General features: G+C 38.2%; 1 protein-coding gene across 1 annotated transcript; it reads right to left on the minus strand.

Moving 5' to 3' along the window:
* Positions 1 to 8,677: 8,677 nt before the first annotated feature.
* LOC109183332 lies at positions 8,678 to 9,856 on the minus strand. The gene has a single exon (XM_019333418.1). It carries the CDS (start codon positions 9,854 to 9,856, stop codon positions 8,678 to 8,680), a length of 1,179 nt encoding a protein of 392 aa, XP_019188963.1.
* Positions 9,857 to 23,466: the final 13,610 nt, after the last annotated feature.

Raw genomic sequence — 23,466 nt, forward strand, 5'->3', positions numbered from 1 at the left:
GGTTGCGTATAACTTGACCATGATGGTGCAGTGGGCTCTAGATTTTTTAGAAGGGTGGCGTTGTGCGAATGAGGTTGCAGTATTTTTTGAAAATACTAAACAATGATAAATAAAATCTTCAAAATTATAGGACCGCATCCGTACATCTATCTAGACATTAGCTATTAATTTGAGCAATTATTTACACGAATTCAAACAATGATAACATCAAAATATATAAACGATTCAAATGATATCTTTAAGTCCACTATATAATATTTGATGTTCTAATATAAATAATTATATATCGATTCAAATATTCTTAATATATTACAACAAATTCATTCCGTGCATCGCACGGGTGCAAATACTAGTTTTAATTAAAACCTAAATGAATTCAAACTTATCATTGAAGGATGTAAGAAAAAATGTTGTGTGTGCATGTACATGGTAATAATAATGTGGAAAGATAACAGAAGTTATAACGACAGGGATATTTTTGTCCAAAAAATTATGTAGTACAGCTTTTATAGAACAAGGTATAAAAAGAATTAACAAAAAACATGGACATAAACCAGGGGTATAACCTGGATTGAAGCTTATTATGTTTTTAGATTAAGTCAACTTCTCACCTTTTATTATGTTTTCCACAAAATCTAAAAATTTACATATATAATATCAGAAATGATTGTACTATAATAATATTAAGAAATAAGGTATTAAAGAATTAATTTTAATTAATCAAATAATGATCCAGACTTCATATTATGTATAGTATTCTATAGTATAATTGGTAATATTATTTTCATATTCACGTATCTATATATCTATCTATATATAATTAAAAGTAAAATCTTCCTTCTATCATTTTCCCGCCCAAACTAATTGTATTGGTCAAATTATTTAATTATGATAGACTATAGAATAATTAATGACGGTAATAGAAATCCTAGAAGAATATAGGATAGAAGAATATTTCGTGCAACACACATATAACATTCTATTTTTAATGTAATAGAATATAGAAGAATATTTAACTATGATTATATATATATATATATATATATATACATACATATATATATATATATATATATATATATATATATATATATATATATATATATATATATATATAGGAAAAAGTTCAAATGCGGAGGGGTCTTCCCGTGCGGCGAAATTTCAGAATACACCAACAGTGTTAACAATATGCACCAACAGTGTAAGAAAAACACACCATAATGAAATGCAATAAAACATCAAAAAATACACAACAGACCCAAAAAATACACCATATAACTCACCACCTCCAATGGTGTATTTCCGAACACTGTATGGTGTTTTTACTCATACCTAACGGTGTGTTTTTGGTGATGCGTACCTAATTTGTCTCTGTTTTTTGTGGTGTATTTTCCTAACGTTGATGGTGTATATTTGTTGAACTATTGGTGATGTCGCACCGCCGCACCTAAACTCGCATATATATATATATATATATATATATATATATATATATATATATATATATATATATATATATATATATATATATATATATATATATATGGATGGAGCCAGAAATTCGATTGAGGGGGGGCGAAGTAAGACGGAATCAGAAATTTTTTCCTATAAAAGCGAAACATTAAAACAAAAGATATAATTTAAAAAAAATAAATAAATTACCTAAGAATTTTTTTTTTTTATAACCATTACTTAAGAAATATAATTGTAATTTAATAAAATAATTTGAATAGGAAACACATTATAAATTATACATATCACTATTAATATAAAAGAATGTTATATATATATATGTGTGTGTGTGTGTGTGTGTGTGTGTGTGTTAAATATTTAAAAAGTAAATGTGTTAAAGACATAGGGGAAGGACAAAATATGCGTGTGTGTTAAATATTTAAAAAATAAATGTGTTAAAGACATAGGGGAAGGACAAAATATGCTAATGCAAGGTTTTGAACCCAAGACTTTTCTTATTACCATAGATATGCTCTACCAACTAATCTAACTCCTTACTTGGTAACATTTACTAGTTTTTTTACACTAATACTAAAACATATACTATATATATATATATATATATATATATATATATATATATATTTATATATATTTATATATATTTATATATATATAAACAAAATCCTCCTATTTTATTTTTCCTCCCAAACGTTTGTAGTAAAGCATATTTGGTAAGTAAATATCAAATGAAAATTAATTAAAATATATCAATTGGGAATATTGCATAATAAGTAATATTATGTATGGTATTATATTCTATAATATAATTGATAATATTATTGTTCAAGAATAATAAAAATCCTATGTAATAATGTAATAATCAAATAAAATTACAATTGCAATAATAATAATAATAATAATAATAATAATAATAATAATAATAATAATAATAATAATAATAATAATAATAATAATCAAAACAAAAGTATATACAAAATAAATAATGGAACGGAAATATTTTAATAATAATATTCTACATCATCAAGTAAAGGAAAATTAAAAATGGAAAGAAAATATTTCAATAATAATATTCTACATCATCAATAGTGAAATCATATTTCAAAAAATAATAAAGGTAAATTTAAAATGGAAAGAAAATTAAAAATGAAACTGAAATATTTGAACAGTAATATTCTTCACCATCAAATAAAAATAGAACGGAAATTAGGTAAAAATATCATTGCATCTATATTCTAATTGCCTATCGCTCTAGGTGCCCTATGCGGTCCCAGGCGCCTAGCGATTTTTTCAACATTGCCTATAACTGAGTTGCTAGAGAACGAGCACATTTGCCTAATTTATATATAAAAAAAATACTAAACAATGATAAATAAAATCTCCAAGTTACAGCACCGGATGCGTACATCTACACATTAGCTATTAATTTGAGCAATTATTTGCTTAAATTCAAACAATGATAACATCAAAACACATAAATGATTCAAATTACATCTTCAATTGCACTATATATAAGTGATGTTCTAATTTTTTAAATAATTATATATCGATCCAAATATTTTTAATATATTACAACAAATCTATTCCGTGCATCGCACGGGCGTACATACTAGTATATAAATATTAATATTTTGTTCAATACTTTCACATGATAATCTATGACAAACATCTCAAAACACATGAAACATGTAAGGAAAAAAAAAAATTACCACTGCCAAATATCAACAGACGCTTGCAAGATAAAGAGTTCATATATAATACAACTAAGATCTCAATCATATACACAATAAGACAAATCTAAAACTTACTACACAATCTCATTGCATGACGGTGCCCTTTATGCTACCACCAATAATCCAATTGCACATGACACACTACGAATAAAAAAAGATGAGGATAAGTACTGAATATGAAGACAATGACAATGTTACCCAAAAGAGAATAAAGAAGATTTAGAGAAATTTAAATCAAAAGTAGTATTTATTTAGACTATTATTTATAGACTAAGTATTTAGACTAGCGTTATTACAAAGTTGCAAACATTTATTATAGTGACAATTATAATCAATCTCTCATATATTATCTTGCATTTATATATACTTTGAATTACTGATTTAAATAAACAAATTCAACATTCAATCTTCTATATATAAAATTGCATTTTTATACTCCCAATTACTTATTTAAAAATACATTGGGCATTTATCTCATTCGCGCAATGCGCGTGAAAAAACTAGTGTGTGTGTGTGTGTGTATATATATATATATATATATATATATATATATATATATTAGTACAAATATTCACGTAATGCGGTCAAAGTACTGAATGAGAACAACTAATAATAATAAAGGGGATTTTTATTGATCAAAATGAGTCCTAGTACAATCTAGATGGTTATCCCGATAGCCGACTGACTGCGGGGCAGCTCTGTAAATAACCTATTGATCGTCCAAAAGTCCCGCTCACTGTAGCCGTCGCGGGTACTTATAGCCGCTGGGCCGGAGACAAACCTCCGGCCCCACGTAGCGTTCACGCGTCTTCACCCGGCGAGCCATCTCTGTCAACGTATAACATTGCCACGTGCTTCTATTCGAGATCCTCGACTCTTCGTAAGATAAGGCCCAACGATTGGGTGATAACTTCGGTCGGGAAGTCTATCGGTCGGGTCCGACCGCCTAGCTTTAAGAACGCCCGACCTAAAGAAGCTGCACAAATAATAGGATGGACCAAACTCATATCGGTCGGGATATATCCTACCAAGAGCCCCCCAGCGCGGGGCGTTTTGGACCACTCAGGAGAAAACGGGACGGAATGAAAAGTCCTCGTCACTCGGGCTTCAATCCCGACCGGACAGTTGTCCTTGGTCGTGCCACGTGTCGGTCTGCAGGCATCTTGGGGTCTGCAATTGTCAAATCGCGCAAGTGGATGGTTTTCCCGCCAAAATTTTCCCTATAAATAGGCCTCTTTGACCTTCATTTTAACCTTTACCCCACTGTGAGAATTGATCGGAGCTTCCCGAGCATTCAACCTGCAACCCGGTCGAGCAACCAAGTTCTACTTCCCAACAAGCATTACTTACCGGTAAGTTTACTTCTCTCACCTTTTATTTCCTTTTTTAAGCTTTTGCTTTTGCTCTTTACATAGCGACCGACCCCCTGATAACTCACTAACCCCGACCAAAAGTAACCGACCCCTTCGGCTGAAACGACCATCTCCTTTGTGAAGGGGATATGTCAGATTCAGACAGCCAGAACATCTCGGGAGCAGATTATGATGACGCGGTCGAGAAAATGAGCGAGGAGACCATGATCGAGGAATCGTCGCCCGAGGTGGTTGAGGTTGTGAAACGACCGAGCAAGACTGCCGACCGGAAAAGCTCTTCCAGTTCAGAGAGCTCGTCAACGTTGAGCGACTCGAGCAGCGACAGCGACGACAGCGGTGATACGTCAACAAGTGGCCGTGGAACGGCATCTCCCCACGTTCGGGATATACCCAGGAGAACCATTGGGGATGATCACGGAGCTTCCGCTTCTACACACGATCGGGAAACCACACCAAATCCGGTCGAAGTAGAACCGACCGCGGCAGGCGCCGCGCCAGAGATCATCTTTCTCAACAGTGAGAGTGTCGAGCAGCAGGAATGCCTACTGATGACCCATGAAGCAGCAAAGATCTCCGCAAGACTGAACGGTCGGGTGAAATTCGATACCCGACGGAGTCTAAGGGGGATAAAGGAACGCCACCAAGGGAAGTGGATCGGGATGCATTTCGATTCGCTGCAAGCCTCGATCACTTTCCTCTTCTCCCCCTTATTGACCGCGTTTTTAGGCTATTACCGGGTCTTGCCCGCCCAAATATACCCGAACGCGCACCGCATCCTAGCGTGCTTCCCGCAGATTTGCGCTCGGCACAACGTTACATGCTCGATGGAGCTCTTCAACTTCATCTACCAGGTCAAGCCCTTGGCGGCTAAGTATGGGGGTGGATTCCTAATGGTTCAATCCCGGGCTGAGTTGTGTTCGATTGAGCATCTGCCCGGGAATAACCGAGGATGGAAGAACCGAATCTTTTCGGTCAAGTATGACCCGTGGATTCTCCCGGTCGATCGGACATGGGGGACGCTCTATAGGAAACAAGTGCCACCAGCAAAGACCTGGGCCCTTCCCGAAGCAACCTTCTGGATCTCCAACGAGCTTTATGAGTACAAGATTTTCCAGACGAAAGAGGCTTACGACAACGCCCGATTGCCGCCACCTCGATACGACCGAGAATAGAAGTATAAACCCTGACCAACAGGCGTATCGGTTGCCGTGGCGACGCCTCAGGCCGAGCCGACCGATGAAGGTCTAACGCTAACTTAGCTTTCCCGACCGTAACTGGATTTATTATTTTAACCATGTTGTTTTTGCTTGCAGAAATGGGTCCGCCACGCCACTTTCAAACCACCAGCGCGCCCCGAGCCCCCCGAGCAAAGATAACGCTCGGGAAGAAAAATGCTGATGTCGGGTTAGCCGGCGATAAGGAGGCTAGGGGCAGCTCTATCCCGGACGCTCGTCCACTGGGTGCCTCGACGATGACCACCGCCGAAGGGGCCGTGGTCGCCGATACTTCGACCGACGCACTGGCTCCCCGAGCCATCGGTCACAAGGGAAAGGAGAAGGTGTCTGTGAAAGACACGGAAGAATGGGGCGCAATTAAGCGCCGCCGCAAGCAAAACAGCCCCCCGGGTGGGGTTGTAAAAGGCGATGACTCTCTCCTCACCCGGATCAGCAATCTCCGGCCGATTGAGGAGGAGCTGAGCAATTGGACGCCCGAGCAGGTGGTCGAGAGGAGTGCACGAGATATGTTTTTATCTATGTGCAACTTAGGCTGCTCGACCTAAGGCATTTCCCTTGCAGCTATCCCGAGCGATCCAGAATCTATAGCACCGAGCGCTGTTGGCCAACGAGGCCGAGGCTCTAAAGAAAATCGCCGAGCGGCGAGGGGAAGAGAACGCTGAGCTCCGCGATAGCTTGAAGACGGCCAGGGATGCCCAAGCGATCACTGAAAACGCCGCCCGGGAGGCGCTGAAGGAAGCGGGCGAGCTAAAGTCCCGACTAGGCAACCTTGAAGGCCTAGCGAAATTCCTTTGCCGGGACGAGCCCTCGGCGAAGAAGTTCTTCAAAGAGCTGATTAAGAACAAGCTCGGGGAAGACATTATCTGGACATTCGGGCATTGGGCTTTCAAGTCCGGGCAGTGGACCATGCGGGAGGAGACCCGATCTATTATGGAAGAGGTCTTTGAAGGCGATGACCTGAAGTCCGTGCTGTCCACCTTCCCCGACGAGGTTCCTGACCCCAGCCCGGCCCCTTTCACCGACTCGTCTACCTCTGAGACTGCGGCCGAGCCAAGCGTCGGCAACAAAGATAAAGAGAAAGTCGTGTAGTTTCTGACCAATCTTGTATTTACTTTTTTTTTTCTGTACTTAAACCGCTTGGGAGCCGACCCCGTTTGTACCGGGCAACTTTTCCCTTTTAATGAATGGAATTGTTTGATTTTTTTTCTTTTTTTTCTTTTTTTTTCTTTTTTATTTTGTTCATTATGAACGTTTTTAATTTTTGCGATCAATCGATCTGTAGTCAATCGCCCCACCTCTATCAACCTAATAACCCTCCTTAGCCCCCACTGTCGAACACCTGAGGAACGAATGAGTGCGAGAGTAGTCAAGGTAAGGTGATCGGGCTCTGCTCTCCCGAGTGATGGCGTGACATGACCGTCCGCCGAAGATGAGCGTTTTCCCGGACGTTGGAATTCGCCCGTATGAAATGTAGAGGATGTTAGAATCCATAAGGTTTTTACCCCTATCGGTCGGTCCCGAGGGAGAGGTGAACCTATATCGGTTATAACCGAATTTTTTGATCCCGGTATACTCGGGCAAGTTTTAGCGACATTGCGGTCGTTAGGCTTTCACCCGACTGGATCGTCGATGCCGAAACTCGATCAGATGAACTACGATCCAAATATCTTTGGGATTTAACCAAACTGCTTGCTATTTGCATATTAACAGTCAATTGAGCCGTCGTACGCAGACGAGCTAGCAATCATCGATCGACATTACAAACTTTTATTCCCGTACGCAGACGGACATATTGATACATACTGTACATATATAACAAAAAGATGAGCGTGCCCACTCGCAGGTAGAGCCCCCACCCCATCTGAAATTACAAGACGACATTAATGCCAAAACAAAACCAAATTCTCAGAATTCCATGTGCCGTCGATCACTCGCCCGGTCGTTGTTTCCAATCGGTAAGTGCCCGGGCGGATGACCGCTGTGACTACGTATGGCCCTTCCCAATTCTGAGCTAACTTTCCTCCTTCCAGGGGTTGACTTTCTTCCCGTCGTCGTAGTACGTAATCTCCAACCTGGAAGTATCTCGGGTGAACTCGTACATCTTTAGTGCTTTTCACCCTCTTTTGATATTCGGCCATGCGGCTGGCCGCAATTTCTCTCTTCTCTTCTACACCATCTAGATCCACGGCCATAGAATGTTCATTCTCTTCTGCATTGAACGACCGTTCTCTAGCGGTCGGGATCCAAGCCTCAATCGGCAATCGGGCCTCAACACCATAAACCAAGGCAAAAGGTGTTTCCATCGTCGCCTCTCTCGGGGTCGTGCGATATGTCTAGAGCACGTACGGGAGCTCGTCGGCCCAACTACGACCAGCTGAGTGTAGTTTCTTCTTCAACCCTTCCAAGATTGTTCGGTTGGCGTTCTCCACTTGGCCGTTTCCCTGCGGGTAAGCTACCGATGATCGGATCGAAGTCGTCCCGATCGTCGCCAAGAAATTTTGGAAATACTGGCTCACAAACTGTCGACCGTTATCACTTATCAAGTGAACGGGAACACCAAATCGAGAGATTACATTTCGCCATAAGAACCTGGCGCATTGCTGAGAAGTGATCGTGGCTAGAGGCTCGGCCTCAATCGATTTCGAGAAGTAATCGATTGCCACTATAACAAAGCGCCTCCGACCGGATAACTGCGGAAAAGGCCCCAAGATATCCACCCCCCATCGAGCGAACGGGATGGCGGTCATAACCGGTTGATAAAAGGTTGCCGGACGACCAGGCATCCGGGCGTACAACTGGCATGTTTCACAACTCTTAGCAAGCTTTTCACAATCAAGCTGAATGGACGGCCAGTAGTACCCGATCACCATGATACACCGGGCAAGCGAGTGCATGTGTCCGAGTGCAACTTGTTCATTTCTGAGTGCAACTCGTTCATGACTAAATCAGCTTCAAAGGAGTTTAAACACCGTAACAGAGGACCACCATACGACCGCCGATATAATCGTCCATCTTGCACCTGAAATCTCGGTGCCATCAGTTTCACCTTTCGCGCCCGTTGTGGATCATTCGGCAACCGGTCATGTTGCAAGTATTCCATAAAATCGGAAATCCATGTTTCCTCAGCCGGTTGAATAGGGGGGACCGGTAGGCGGTGAATACTGTGCCTCGGAATCACTAAAATCCGAGCAATTTTGGACATATGCCCGAGTGCGTCTTGTGCTAGCTTCGACAGGATGTCTGCGTCAGCACTATCTAGTCGGGGAACATGACAGACAGTATACGCGCGGAAGAAATTCAGTTTCTCTATCGCTAAGTCGCGATAAGCTTGTAGCCGCTCTCCATTGACCTCGTAATCACCGAGGACCTGCCCGACTACCAACGCTGAGTCGGTCTGTGCCCGGATGTACTCAGCCCCCAGATCCCGAGCGCATTGTAATCCGTTGACGAACGCTTCGTACTCTGCCTCGTTATTAGTCGGGGAAAATTGATAAATTAAAGCATAATACACCTTAAATCCCTCCAGGCTCGTGATCACGACCCCTCCGCCCACTCCCTTCTTGCTACTTGAACCATCAGTAGCCAACGACCACCAAGCGGCCTCAGGATCTTCTTTGACTGGAGGTTGGATTTCCCGAGTGGTGCACTCGACTAAAAAATCGGCCAAGGCCTGGCCTTTAATCGCCAACCGTGATCGATAGTCTATAGCGTACTGTGTCAACATCAATGCCCATTTGACTAAACGTCCGGATGATGAAGCGGTGCGGAGGACCGCGCCGATTGGTTGGTCTGTCAAAACATGTATGGCTCGACCTTGGAAATAGGGAGCCAGCTTCTTTGCCGCTGTAGCATAGACAATCTTTTCCAATCGGGAGTAATGGAGCTCGGGACCATGGAGCGCGTGGCTCACATAGTAAACCGGCCGCTGCACTCCCACCAGATCCGTTCGGCATAGAACTGCACTGACAGCTTGATCGGATACGGGTAAATAGACATCAAGTGCTTCTCCAGGCTCAGGTTTAGACAGCACAATTGGAGACATCAAGTACTCTTTTAGCTCATCAAAAGTCGCTCGACATTCCTCATCCCACACAAACCCATTGACCTTGCGGAGCACCTTGAAGAAAGGTAGGGCGCGCTCGGCTAACTTTGAGAGGAATCTGCTCAAGGCTGCCAGTCTCCCGGTCAATTATTGGACCTCCCTAACGGTTGTGGGTGGTTGCATGTCGACGATTACTTTAACTTTGGCGGGATTTGGCTCAATCCCCCTCTTTGTCATCATATAACCGAGAAACTTCTCGGTCTGCACGGCAAATGTACATTTGGTCAGGTTCAAACGTAGCTGGTACATTCGCATGATCTGGAAGCACTGTCGGAGATCCCGAGTGTGATCCGCTCGGTCCCGACTCTTTACCAGCATATCATCGATATAAGCTTCCGTCGTCCGGCCCAGCAGGTCCTCAAAGAGCATGTTTACCATGCGCTGATACGTTGCTCCTGCGTTGCGTAGACCGAACGGCATAACCCGGTAGCAATATAAACCATTAGGCGTGACGAACGCCATTTTGCTCTCGTCTTCGTGGCTCATCATGATCTGATGATAACCCTTAAAAGCGTCCATGAAACTCATCAACTCGGCCCCGGCCGTTTCATCGACCATCTGATGAATACTCGGCAGGGGATAAGGATCAAACGGGCATGCTTTATTTAGGTTGGTGAAGTCGATGCACATTCTCCAAGATGGAGGTTTGGGGACCAACACTATATTGGCCACCCATTCAGGATAAGTGACCGGGCGAATGTGCCCGATTGCGGTCATCTTCTTCACCTCTTCTCGAACAAACTATCGGCGATCGGAGGATAAATGTCAAGTCTTCTGAACGATCGGTTTGGCGGCAGGGTCTACAGCCAACCGATGGCAGATAACCGTTTGATCAATCCCGGGCATATCTTCGGGTCCCCATGCAAATATATCAACAAATTCCCGAAGGATTGCTAACACTTCCAATCGCAACTCAGGGGTAAGGGCCCGACCGATCTTTACCTTTCTCTCCGGCCGATCTTCCGACAAAGGAACCTCCTCTATCTCTTCAGATGGCTCTGGTTGTTCTTTCCGTTCTTTAACAGCCTCCCGGGCGATTATGTTTACTCGGGACGAACCCGCATCACACCGATTAACTGCTCGAGTATAACACTTTCTGGCCAACTGAACGTCACCGCGCATAACACCAACCCTAGTCGGGGTAGGAAACTTCATGCACAAGTGAGGCATAGATATAATTCCCCTGACCTTCATGATGGTCGGGCGGTCTAGGATCACGTTGTGGACGCAGTGAAAATTCACGACCACAAATTCCATCTCCGTCTTAACTGATTTGGGGGGAGTTCCTAGCTCAACTGGGAGGACGATTTTTCCTTCGGGGCGGATGGTAGCCCCGGTAAATCCAAATAAGGGTACACCGACCGGAATCAGCTCCCGTCGATCGAGTTTCAATTTTTCGAAAACGTCCAAATAAAGTACGTTAGCGCTGCTCCCGGTATCCACCATCACCCTTTGTACGTCGACTCCCATGATGTCGATCGTAACAACAAGAGCTTCCATCCCGGTGTCTCCACTCTCAGGCTGATCTTCAAGAGAAAAGGTGATCGGCTCCATCTTCCGCCTCTTACCACTCCCCTGGGAATCGACTATCGCAACCGAGCATGGCTCTCTAGCTTGGGAAGCATCTTCCAAGCCGCCGAAAATAACATGAATAGTCGGTTTTTGATGATGGTCGGCTGCGTGACGGGGGATCGGGATCTCTTCGGTCCTGGTCCGATCGATCGGGGCGATTGGAGCGCCTATGATATTTCCCCTCGGTTGTTCTTTTATTCTCTTCTTGCTTCCCCACACACGTATCCAACTTTCCCAACTGGAGTAAATCATCAAGCAACTGCTTCAGATGGGTGCACTCCTCCGTGTCATGCCCAGCACATCGATGATAAGCTCAATGTTTGGACTTATCCTTCCCATCCGGTCCCGGATGAGGTAAACGGATGAGGTTGCAGGACTGGGCGTATTGCATGGCTTCAGCAGCCGATCGGTTTAGCGCCGTGAAATCCCCTAGACGAGCTCGGGATCGAGGATGGTCTTCACCCGACCGGTTGTCCGACCGACCAGAGGGTTTCCGGGAAGTGCCGACCTCTTGGGAGCGTTTGACGGCATTTGTCTTTCCAGCGTTGGCATAATCCGTCACTCTACGAAGCGCTTCTTCATAAGTTGCAGGCGGGTGGAGTATAAAATCCTAATATAGGTAACCGGCTCGGAGGGAAATGTGCAACATGTGAATGGCTGTTAGGTCGTCCATAGGCTCAACCTCTCCGACCGCCGCTTTCCACTTGACTAAGAAATCGGTCAAGCTTTCTCCTTCCAACTGCTTAGCCTTCTCCAGATACATGTAAGGCTTCTGAATAACTTTGGAAGTTACAAACTTTCGAGTAAACTTGGTCGCCAAATTGGCGAAATCAGAAATGGAGCCCGGTTGTAATGTCCTGAACCACTCGGCCGCCCGATCGGAAAGCGTCGAGTAAAAAGCCCGGCACATCACGACGTCAGTTACGCCCATCATCAGCATATTGCCATAGTAGGTGTTGATTTGGACCTCCGGGTCTGTTCGGCCGTCATATTCTTTATTCCCCGGGATTCGCAAATCAAGCGGGTAGGGTTGAGCCATGATCTCCGCCGTGAAGGGTGTCCGCAATAATGAAGCGATATGATCGGGAGGAAGCCTTGAGGCATGCTCGTTCTGCCAACGAGTGAATTATGCGCGGAGATCGTTTAACATTCATCGGGTCTCGTCTTGCTCGACCGTACGGGCTGGTTCCCGAGCCCTGTGTCGACGATGTGTTTGAGGCCCACTATGTCCTGACGACCCTGACTGGCTGGCCGCTCGCATGGGAGAATTAACCGAGCGCCTATCCGGATCCTGTGGTCCCAATCTTTGCCTCATTGCTGGTCGGAGTCGCTCAAATGCACTAGCTCGATTGTCTTCGGGTTCGGGCTCGTGCATCATCTGCTCGGGCGCATGTGCCGCCTGGCCATGCATGTCCTGTCGTGGTTCCTCCATGACCTCGGCCCCCTGCGATCCAAACCTCGAGCGAGCCGAGAGCCTAGCCTGGGTACCGGGCTGAAGCTCAGTCTCGGTCGGCATGGTCGGTTGGTTCGGGGGAGCGGAAGCTGGAGCCGTGTACGCAGGCATGTAAGGTGGATAGTTGGCCGGTGGATAATACATTGGTGTACCTGGCCAACAACCATATTGAGGAGGTGGAACTGGATATGTATAACTCGCCGGGAACGGATATTGTTGACCGGGCGTTGGATACATCGGTTGAATATAATTGACCCGGTTTGGAGCTGCCGATCGTGGTGGTGAAAGGTTGAGATTGAGGTCAATTGTCTGACCCTGGTGTTGTGTATAGTTGTGATCGGAGGAGCTAGCTTCCTCGTCCTCCGGTGCTTGATACATGAATGGATACATGGTGATGATCGGGATGCGGTACTCGTCTACAATAGCTTTGCGTACCAAGTCCCCACAGACGGCGCCAAAATGATAGTACAAATATCCACGTAATGCGGTCAAAGTACTGAATGAGAACAAGTAATAATAATAAAGGGGATTTTTATTGATCAAAATGAGTCCTAGTACAATCTAGATGGTTATCCCGAGGGCCGACTGACTGCGGTCGGGCAGCTCTGCAAATAACCTATTGATCATCCAAAAGTCCCCCTCACTGTAGCCGCCGCGGGTACTTATAGTCGCTGGGCCGGACACAAACCTCCGGCCGGCCGGCATGTAACCCACGTAGCGTCCACGCGTCTTCACCCGACGAGCCCTCTTTGTCAACGTATAACATTGCCACGTGCTTCTCTTCGAGATCCTCAACTCTTCGTAAGATAAGGCCCAACGATCGGGTGATAACTCCGGTTGGGAAGTCTATCGGTCGGGTCCGACCGCCTAGCTTTAAGAACGCCCGACCTAAAGAAGCTGCACAAATAACAGGATGGACCAAACTCATGTCGGTCGGTCGGGATATATCCTATCAATATATATATATATATATATATATATATATATATATATATATATATATATATATATATATATATATATATATATATATATATATAGGGTGTATTTTGTTGACAAGTTTAACTCTAAGGAATGTGTATCAAAATGATTGGTATTGTTTGTTTGATAGGTTTTTAGAACATTATATTACTATGGGTTTCAAATACCCCCTTAATTGAAAAACTCATACCCAAATAAAATAAGGGTATCATCCCATTTCATTCCCTTATTCATTTTCATCCCATTTGATTAGTGCTTTTAGATTTTTGTTTTTATTTTTTTGTTCATATAGGTGTTTTGGATGTCTTTATATTAGAATCAATTGTCTTGATTTTATGCATGTTCTTGTATTTTTAAAATCTTTATTCACATTAGAGGATCATACATAATCAAACAGCATTATTAATAATCATTCTCATTCCACCCTACTACCAAACATGCAAAATACTTTCACTAAAACCTATTATCATTACCAAGTATTTGATACCTATTCCGACTCCGACTTCTATGTGCGAACCAAACACACCCATGCTTTTTTGAATTAAAAAAAAAAAAAAAAAAAAAAAAAAAAAAAAAAAAAAAAAAAAAAAAAGGTAGAAAATTCCTTAACCAACAAATGGGCTCAGCAAGGAAACCTAATTGGGCCAAAACTTTTCACGATTACGTGTAAAGCCAAGCCCAACCAAAACAAATCGGTGGGCCGGTGGCAAATTATGGTGTAGACCCGCAAATTATGCTGTGCATGGTGCACACGGTTGCATAAACGACGTCGTTTTGACTAAAAATGCGCATTTTATTTAAAAAAAATAATTCAAGTTTGATTCTCGGCAATAGCATTTTTTTGTGCATAATTTGAAATTTATATCCTCAATGGATGAACTAAATATCCACAATGAATGAACTAAATATCCACAGTGAATGAATAACTAAAAATCCAGAATGAATGAACTAAATATCCACTACGAATGAACTAAATATCCACAATGAATGAACTAAATAATGCTGTTGAGGGGAATCGAAACTGATTTTTTTTTTTTTTAAATGGGACGCGCGTTTTTAGTCAAAACGACGTCGTTTTGCAACCGTGTGCACCAGGCATGGTGCACACGGTTGCACAACATAACTATTGTTGTAGACCATGGTCCACCTAGTGTTGTATGGACCATAAAAGAAAGTACATTTTTAATATACTAAAAGTACATTATTTGTGTATTGAATGTACGTTATATAAAATAATGTACTTTAGTATTTAAATAATATATTTTTCTTAAATACAAAATATTTTTTTTAATATAATTAAAGTATATTATTTGTGTAATAACTGTACATTATTTTATAGTATACGAAATATGGTCCACACAATAATAATTGCTACATATATATATATATACTATACTAATAAGAGCCCAAGAGAGTTAGGCCTATAATGGGTAGAAAAAATGGCGGTCAAATTTTTTAATCAAATGAATGGCTCAGATTGATCAGATTTTAATTTTTCCTTAAGATTTCCTAATTTATCCTTAATGAATATGATTATCCGTTAACTTTTCCGTTAAATATTATCTTTTCCGTTAAATTTCTGTTAGTTCACCATTAATTTTACTCATTGATTTCAATAAGAAAGGTCTTAGGTTCGAACCGCATCCCAATCAAAGTTGGCATAATTAGTACTCTATTTTACTCTTATTAACTTAAAAATAATAATTTAGTAGCTACAACAGAAAATAATACATATGCATTTCTTTAATTTAGAATTATGTGTCTACAATGTCTTTATTCAAAAAAAAATTATTCATTATCAATAAATTAAATAAGAGAAATAATTTCATTAGTTATATTGTATTTATTTTTTTCCAATATAAAAATTCTTTACATTCAAATTCATCAATTGATGATATTCGCTATATTGTCCCTACAATGTCTTTATTAAAAAAAATATTCATTATCAATAAATTAATTAAGAGAAATAATTTTATTAGTTATATTGTCTTTATATTTCTCCAATGTAAAAATTCTTTACATTCAAATTCATCAATTTATTATATTCACTACATTGTCTATTATCTTTTTTGTGCACTATTTTTAAATTAAATATCAAAGTTATAATACAAAATAATGTTATATATTTATTTACCAAGTATTTTATTAATACCATGAAAAAATTAAAAAAATATATAATTAATAAAGTCAATCATATTAATTACTTGAGGGATTTGTTGACAAAGAGAGTATTCAAATCACACAACAAATTAAAGTGAGAACTATCTCACAATATCCATGTTTAACAATCAGCAGTTAGCGGTTAGCGTTAACGAATTATATTAGCGAATTTGACAAGCGAATTATATCAACGGTTACTAAAAGATATTTGAAAAAAGCTGTTTAGATTAACATGTAAAATGACCTAAGGTATAATAATAATAATAATAATAATAATAATAATAATAATAATAATAATAATAATAATAATAATAATAATAATAATAATAATAATAATAATAATAATAATAATAATAATAATAATAATAATTGTTTTTAAAAAAATAAAAAAAAAGAAAAAATATAATTAAGCCATCATATTAACTACTTGGGGATTTATTGACAAAAAGAGTATTCAAATCACACAACAAATTGAAGTGGGAAACTATCTCGCAATGTCCTTGTTTAGCAATCAGCATTTAGCTCTTCAATATTTGTATATATTTAATATTTTATGCCCTAATTTTTATTTGCCCTCCCCCCCCCCCCCCCCCCCCCTTATGTCCCGTATTTGGTTTCAACCATACCTATACAATTATTTTAATGAAAATTAAAATCAATCTTGATTATATTATCTTGCATTTGTAAACTTAGAATTGCCTATTTAAATACACCAATTTAACATTCAATTATCTATGCATGAACAATTCCAATATAATATTGCCTTGATATACTTTAAAGAGTTTTTTCCCAAAATGGTCCCTCGACTATCACTTATTCTCAATTTTGCATTTTGACTTTTAATTGCACCCAATGTGGTCCCTTGACTTTTAAAAACTCCCCCAAATTGGTCCTCCGTTAGAAATTCCATCTATTGAGTGTTAAAATGAAAGGCATTTTCGTCCATTCACCTATTATATGCCTAATATACTCTGAAAAATAGTCGAGGGGCCATTTTGGGAATAGTCGAGGGATCATTTTGAGAAAAACTCATTTATTTATTTCCATTTTTTAACACTATCAAATTAGAATTTCTATACATTGTTTTTCTTACAAATATAAATAGTTAAAATCCACAATCAAATCTCAAAATTTTAAACGTTCTCTACAATTTTTTTCCTTTTGTCTAAATGTACAAATTTTCCCCCTATCCCTATCAAGTTTTACAATAAATTTTGTAACATTCATAAATACTCATATATATATATATATATATATATATATATATATATATATATATATATATATATATATATAATCATATTAAAACTTCAAAAGACAATCAATCACTATGTATTACATTAAATATTATTTTTATAATTAAAATAAAATTATTATTTTTTTACGTACTTTGGTAAACAAGTTTAAATTTCAAATTTAAGTTTATTAACATTCATATATAAAATACAAAGAAACTTCAAAATGACAAGAACTTGTAATATTGGTAAATGATGAGACTTTAGGTTTACAATTGTTTGTTTTGTGCTAATTATTTTTGCATTTGGTTTATTTTACTTGTCCTTTAAGACATAAAATTGATAGCCATAGTTCTAGACTCTCTTTAGCATGATGTACTTCTGGGGAGATAGGCTTTTGGAAATGGTAGCTATGGTTTGTACTAACTTTGGAATGAAACTAATGGCTTTACAGGCTAAGTTAAGCCAACTTTCCAAAAATATTTTCTAAGATTTTGTCATTGACCGAGAAGTGACGCGTACTTCTCAGTTCGAAGAAGTGCCAGAGCATAGCGATTGATTGTAAAAATAATAATTTTATTTTCAAAAGGCATAGTGACCGAGAAGTGAAGAGTACATTTTGGGTGTCTAAACTGATAAAAATAGTAATGTTATTTTCAATGGTAAAAATAATATTTAATATGATACATAGTGATTGATTGTCTATTGAAGTTTTAGTGTGTGTGTGTGTGTGTGTGAACATAAAAAGTATATGAGTATTATATTTTTGAAATTTACAGAACTTATTGTAAAACTAGATAGGATTAGAGGAAAAGTTTGTATGTTTAGACAGAAGGAACAAATTTGTATAGAAAGTTTAAAATTTTGAGGTTTGATTGTGGATTTTAACTATTTATATTTGTAAAAAAAATGTATAGAAACTCTAATTTGATAGTCTTACAAAATGGAAATAAACAAAAATGAAATAAATAAATGAGTTTTTCTCAAAATGATCCCTCGACTATTCCCAAAATGGTCCCTTGACTATTTTTCAGAGTATATTAGGCATATAATAGGTAAAAGGACGAAAATGCCCTTCATTTTAACACTCAATAGACGGAATTTCTAACGGAGGACCAATTTGGGAGAGTTTTTAAAAGTCAAGGGACCACATTGGGTGCAATTAAAAGTCGAAATGCAAAATTGAGAATGAGCAATAGTCGAGGGACCATTTTGGGAAAAAAAACTCTACTTTAAAGTACTTATTTAAAAAAAAAAAAAACATTGGGCATTATCCCAATCGCGCAATGCGCGTAAAAAGCTAGTATACTAATAAGAGCCTAAGAGAGTTACGCCTATAATGGGTAGAAAAAATGGCGGTAAATTTTTTTAATAAAATGAATGGATCAATTGATCAGATTTTAATTTTTCCTTATATGATTATCCGTTAACTTTTTCGTTAATTTCCGTTAGTTCACCGTTAACTTACTCATTGATTTCAATAAGAAAGGTATTAGGTTCGAACCTATCCTAATCAAAGTTGGCATAATTAATACTCGAGTTAATACCCAAAATCGTCCTCGACTATAGTGGTTTTTTTCAATTTCGTCCTAAACGACTTTGGTGACCTAATATCGTCCCTGACTTTTGTGTTTCACTCAATTTAGTCCCAGACTTTTGTGTTTTTGCTCAATTTAGTCCATCATTTGTTATTCTGTCCATTTGGTGTTAAATAAATAGACAATTCAGTAATTTTAATATTGGCATCTCTTTACTCATAGACATGTGAACTGCGAAATTCTTTTTTTTTTTTTTTAACGAATTACTCCCGGAATTACTCCTAATATAAAATTGCAAATATAAAATTTGATTTGCAGGTCCGGGAGTAATTCTGAGTGTAATTCGTACAAGCAAGAGGAATTTCGCACTTCACAAGTTGAAAGTAAAAAGAGATCAATATTGACATTACTGAACTATCCCTTTATTTAACACCAATTTGACGGAATAACAAATGGAGGACTAAATTGAGCGAAACACAAAAGTCTGGGACGATATTAGGTCACCAAAGTCGTTTAGGACGAAATTGAGAAAAACCACTATAGTCGATGACGATTTTGGGTATTAACTCATTAATACTCTATTTTACTCTTATTAAATTAAATAATAATTTAGTAGCTAACAAAAAATAATACATATGCATTTCTTTAATTTAGAATTATGTGTCTACAATGTCTTTATTCAAAAAAAAAATATTCATTATCAATAAATTAAATAAGATAAATAATTTCATTAGTTATATTGTATTTATTTTCTCCAATATAAAAATTCGTTACATTCAAATTCATCAATTTATTATATTCGCTACATTGTCCATACAATGTCTTTATTAAAAAAAAGTATTCATTATCAATAAATTAATTAAGAGAAATAATTTTATTAGTTATATTGTCTTTATATTTCTCCAATGTAAAAATTCTTTACATTCAAATTCATCAATTGATTATATTCATTATATTGTCAATTATCTTTTTTGTGCACTACTTTTTAATTAAATATCAAAGTTATAATACAAAATAATGTTATGTATTTATTTACCAAGTATTTTATTAATACCATGAAAAATTTAAAAAAATATATAATTAATAAAGTCAATCATATTAACTACTTTGAGGGATTTGTTGACAAAGAGAGTATTCAAATCACACAACACATTTAAGTGAGAACTACCTCGCAATGTCCTTATTTGACAATCAGCGGTTAGCGTTAGCGGATTATATTAGCGAATTTGACCAGCGAATTATATCAACGGTTGATAAAAAGATATTTAAAAAAATTAGCTGTTTAGATTAACATGTAAAATGACCTAAGGGTATACATATATTTAATAATAATAATAATAATAATAATTGTTTAAAAAAATAAAAAAATATATAATTAAGTCAATCATATTAACTACTTGGAGAATTTATTGACAAAAAGAGTATTCATATGGGCAACAAATTGAAGTGGAAACCTATTTCGCCATGTCCTTGTTTGGCAATCAACAGTTATCTCTTCAATATTAGTATATATTTAATATTTTATGCCCTAATTTTTATTTGCTCTCCCTTATATCCCGTATTTGGTTTCAACCATACCTATACAATTATTTTATTGACAATTATAATCAATCTTGACTATATTATCTTGCATTTGTAAACTTAAAATTGCCTATTTAAATACGCAAATTTAATATTCAATTATCTATGCATGAACAATTCCAATATAATCTTGCCTTGATATACTTTAAAGTACTTATTTAAAAAAAAAAAAACATTGGACATTATCCCAATCGCGCAATGCGCGTCAAAAACTAGTATATATATATATATATATATATATATATATATATATATATATATATATATATATATATATATATATATATATATATATATATATATAGGCCATCTTTATATCCTATCCAAACCCTAATCTTTTGCTAGATAATCAATGGTCTTAAATTTATTATTGACTTTTTCCCAATTAAATTAAAGATACAGCCTACATCGATCAATTTTTTTTTTTATTTTTTATTTCACTAAAGTATCTCACCGTGATAATTATTTTTTTAATTTAATTTATTGATTTTTTTTTTTTAATCGGAAGGGGATACCTTATTACATCAAATGCGGACTCCAACCAATCATCTCCCACATAGGGGAGCAACGTGGTACCATTGGACTACAAGGTCCTTGGTAATTTAATTTATTGATTATCCTAAATTGTCAGGCTCATCTTACATTGAAAAATGAGTTAATTTCACCAGAGGTCCATTGTCTTTAAATTTGGTGGAAATTCTAAATTTAGTCCCAGACTATCGATTTGCCATTTAACATCCTAGACTATTAGTTTTTGGACACTTTTAGTCCTTTTCATGAATTTTCATATTTTTAGTAAGGACATTTTGGTCTTTTCATATTTTTCTTTTGCTATTTTTTTGGGTTTCAACCGGTTTAATATTTCGAACTTTAGGTAACCTCTGATTTTTAGTAACTATATTTTTCAACCGATTTTTAGTAAAGTATTAAATCAATTAAACTAATTGAAACCGGAAAAATAACAAATGAAAAATATGAATAGACAAAAATGCCCTTACTAAAAATAGAAAAAATCATAAGAATGACTAAAAGTGTCCAAAAAATAATAGTCTGAAATGTTAAATGACAAAAACAATAGTCTGAGACTAAATTTGGAATTGTCACCAAAGACAAGAGACCTTTGGTGGAATTAACCCTTAAAAATCTACTTATATTACTACATCATATCAGATGGCAAAAATTTTTGTCATTTATAGCTTGATTTTTCTTCTTCTTCTTCTTCTCTCTTTTATTTTTTCTTCCATTTTCTTTTCAACACCGAAGCAATGTTATTATATACCTACTATTGAAATATTTGTATGCATATAATAAAATGATTTTTTTTTTTGGTTAAAAATACAAACATATAAATTGTATATTCTAGAGAATCTATATACTACGGAGTAATATCCTCTATATAGGTATCTATATATGAAAAGTTTTAATTACATTGATGTGAACAAAAAGTGATTATTAAATTGATAATCTTTGATGATTAAAAGTGAAAAGTGTCATTTTTTTTTGAAAGGGAAAAGTGTCATTATAATTAAGAATTTAAAGTCAAATTTATTTGTATTATTAATAATAATAATATTATTATTATTATTATTATTATTATTATTGTTGTTGTTGTTGTTGTTGCTGCTGCTGCTGTTGTTGTTATTATTATTATTATCATCATCATCTTCTTTTTTTTCTATTATAAATTTCTTTACATTCCACCGTTAGCTTAGGCCACAATGAGAAAGCTTTGTCATTACATGCATAACATGTGCAAAAGCCCTAAGATTCCAAGAATTTAAGGATTTTTTTTTTTTTGTTGGCTTTTATAAATTATTATATTTGTTTGATTCTAAACTAGGGGTGTAAATGAGCCGAGCGGCTCGCGAGCGGTTTTCGAGCCGCTCGGTCAAAGCTCGGCTCGAGCTCGAGCCGAACCCGAGCGGCTCGTTTATTAAACGAGCCGAGCTCGAGCTCAAATATTCTAGGCTCGTGGCTCGTCGAGCCGCTCGCGAGCCATAATTAAATAAATAGATAAATATTATATATATGGTAAGGATCAATGTCTACTATTGACTTGTAATTAAAGTGGGGTTGTAAACTTGTTTTGAGTGTTTGGAGTCTTTAAACATTGAAGTTTGGACTTTTAAATTTTTTATTATTTATGTATGGATAAAACAATGTTTATTATTAATTGAAATATGAATTCAAATAGGTCAAAATCGAGCCCGAGCTCGAACGGTTCGAAAAATTGTCGAGCCGAGCTCGAGCGGCTCGAAAAATTCTCTAGCCGAGCTCGAGCATCATTTTTTGAGCTCGATCGAGCTCGAGCCGAACCATGCTTATCGAGCTCGAGCTCAAGCCAACCCATGCTCGAGCTCGGCTCGACTCGTTTACACCCCTATTCTAAACGTTATAAAATATGCGGCAATGTATTGTGATATCATCTTTGTTATCATTCTAAATGAGTGGTCACATGATCAAACTTCGGTGGTGAAGGCATTGATTCTTTAATTTGTGTTTAAAAAGTTTTGGCCCGTTTGGTTCACGGAATAGGTTGGGAATGGCATAGCATCGCCACCGCCGCCACCACCATCGTCGTCGTTGCCACCGCCACCACCACCATCACCACCACCACCACCACCATTGCCGCCGCCGCCACCGCCACCGCTACCAGAACCACCACCCAGGAGCACCACCGTCACCACCACCACCACCACCGCCACAACCGTCGCCGCCCCCACCACCACTGCCACCACAGCACCATCACCACCGCCACCACCACCACCACCACCATCGCCACCGCCGCCACCACCACCACCATCGCCACAACCGTCGCCCCCACCACTGCCACCGCTGCCACCACCACTACCACCCCAGCACCACCACCACCATCACCACCACCACCGCAGCACCACCACCACCATCACCACCACCACCACCGCCACCACCATCGCCACCGCCACCACCACTACCACCCCAGCACCACCACCACCACCGCCACCACCACCATCACCACCACCGCCACCACCATCGCCACCACCACCACCA

Source organism: Ipomoea nil, unplaced genomic scaffold (genome assembly GCF_001879475.1).
Source record: "Ipomoea nil cultivar Tokyo-kokei standard unplaced genomic scaffold, Asagao_1.1 scaffold1110, whole genome shotgun sequence".
In the NCBI taxonomy this organism is placed as follows: domain Eukaryota; kingdom Viridiplantae; phylum Streptophyta; class Magnoliopsida; order Solanales; family Convolvulaceae; genus Ipomoea; species Ipomoea nil.

Excerpts from the sequence above, each read along its gene's own strand:
- LOC109183332 (XM_019333418.1), bottom strand. The coding sequence starts at position 9,856 with ATGTCTCCAATTGTGCTGTCTAAACCTGAGCCTGGAGAAGCACTTGAT.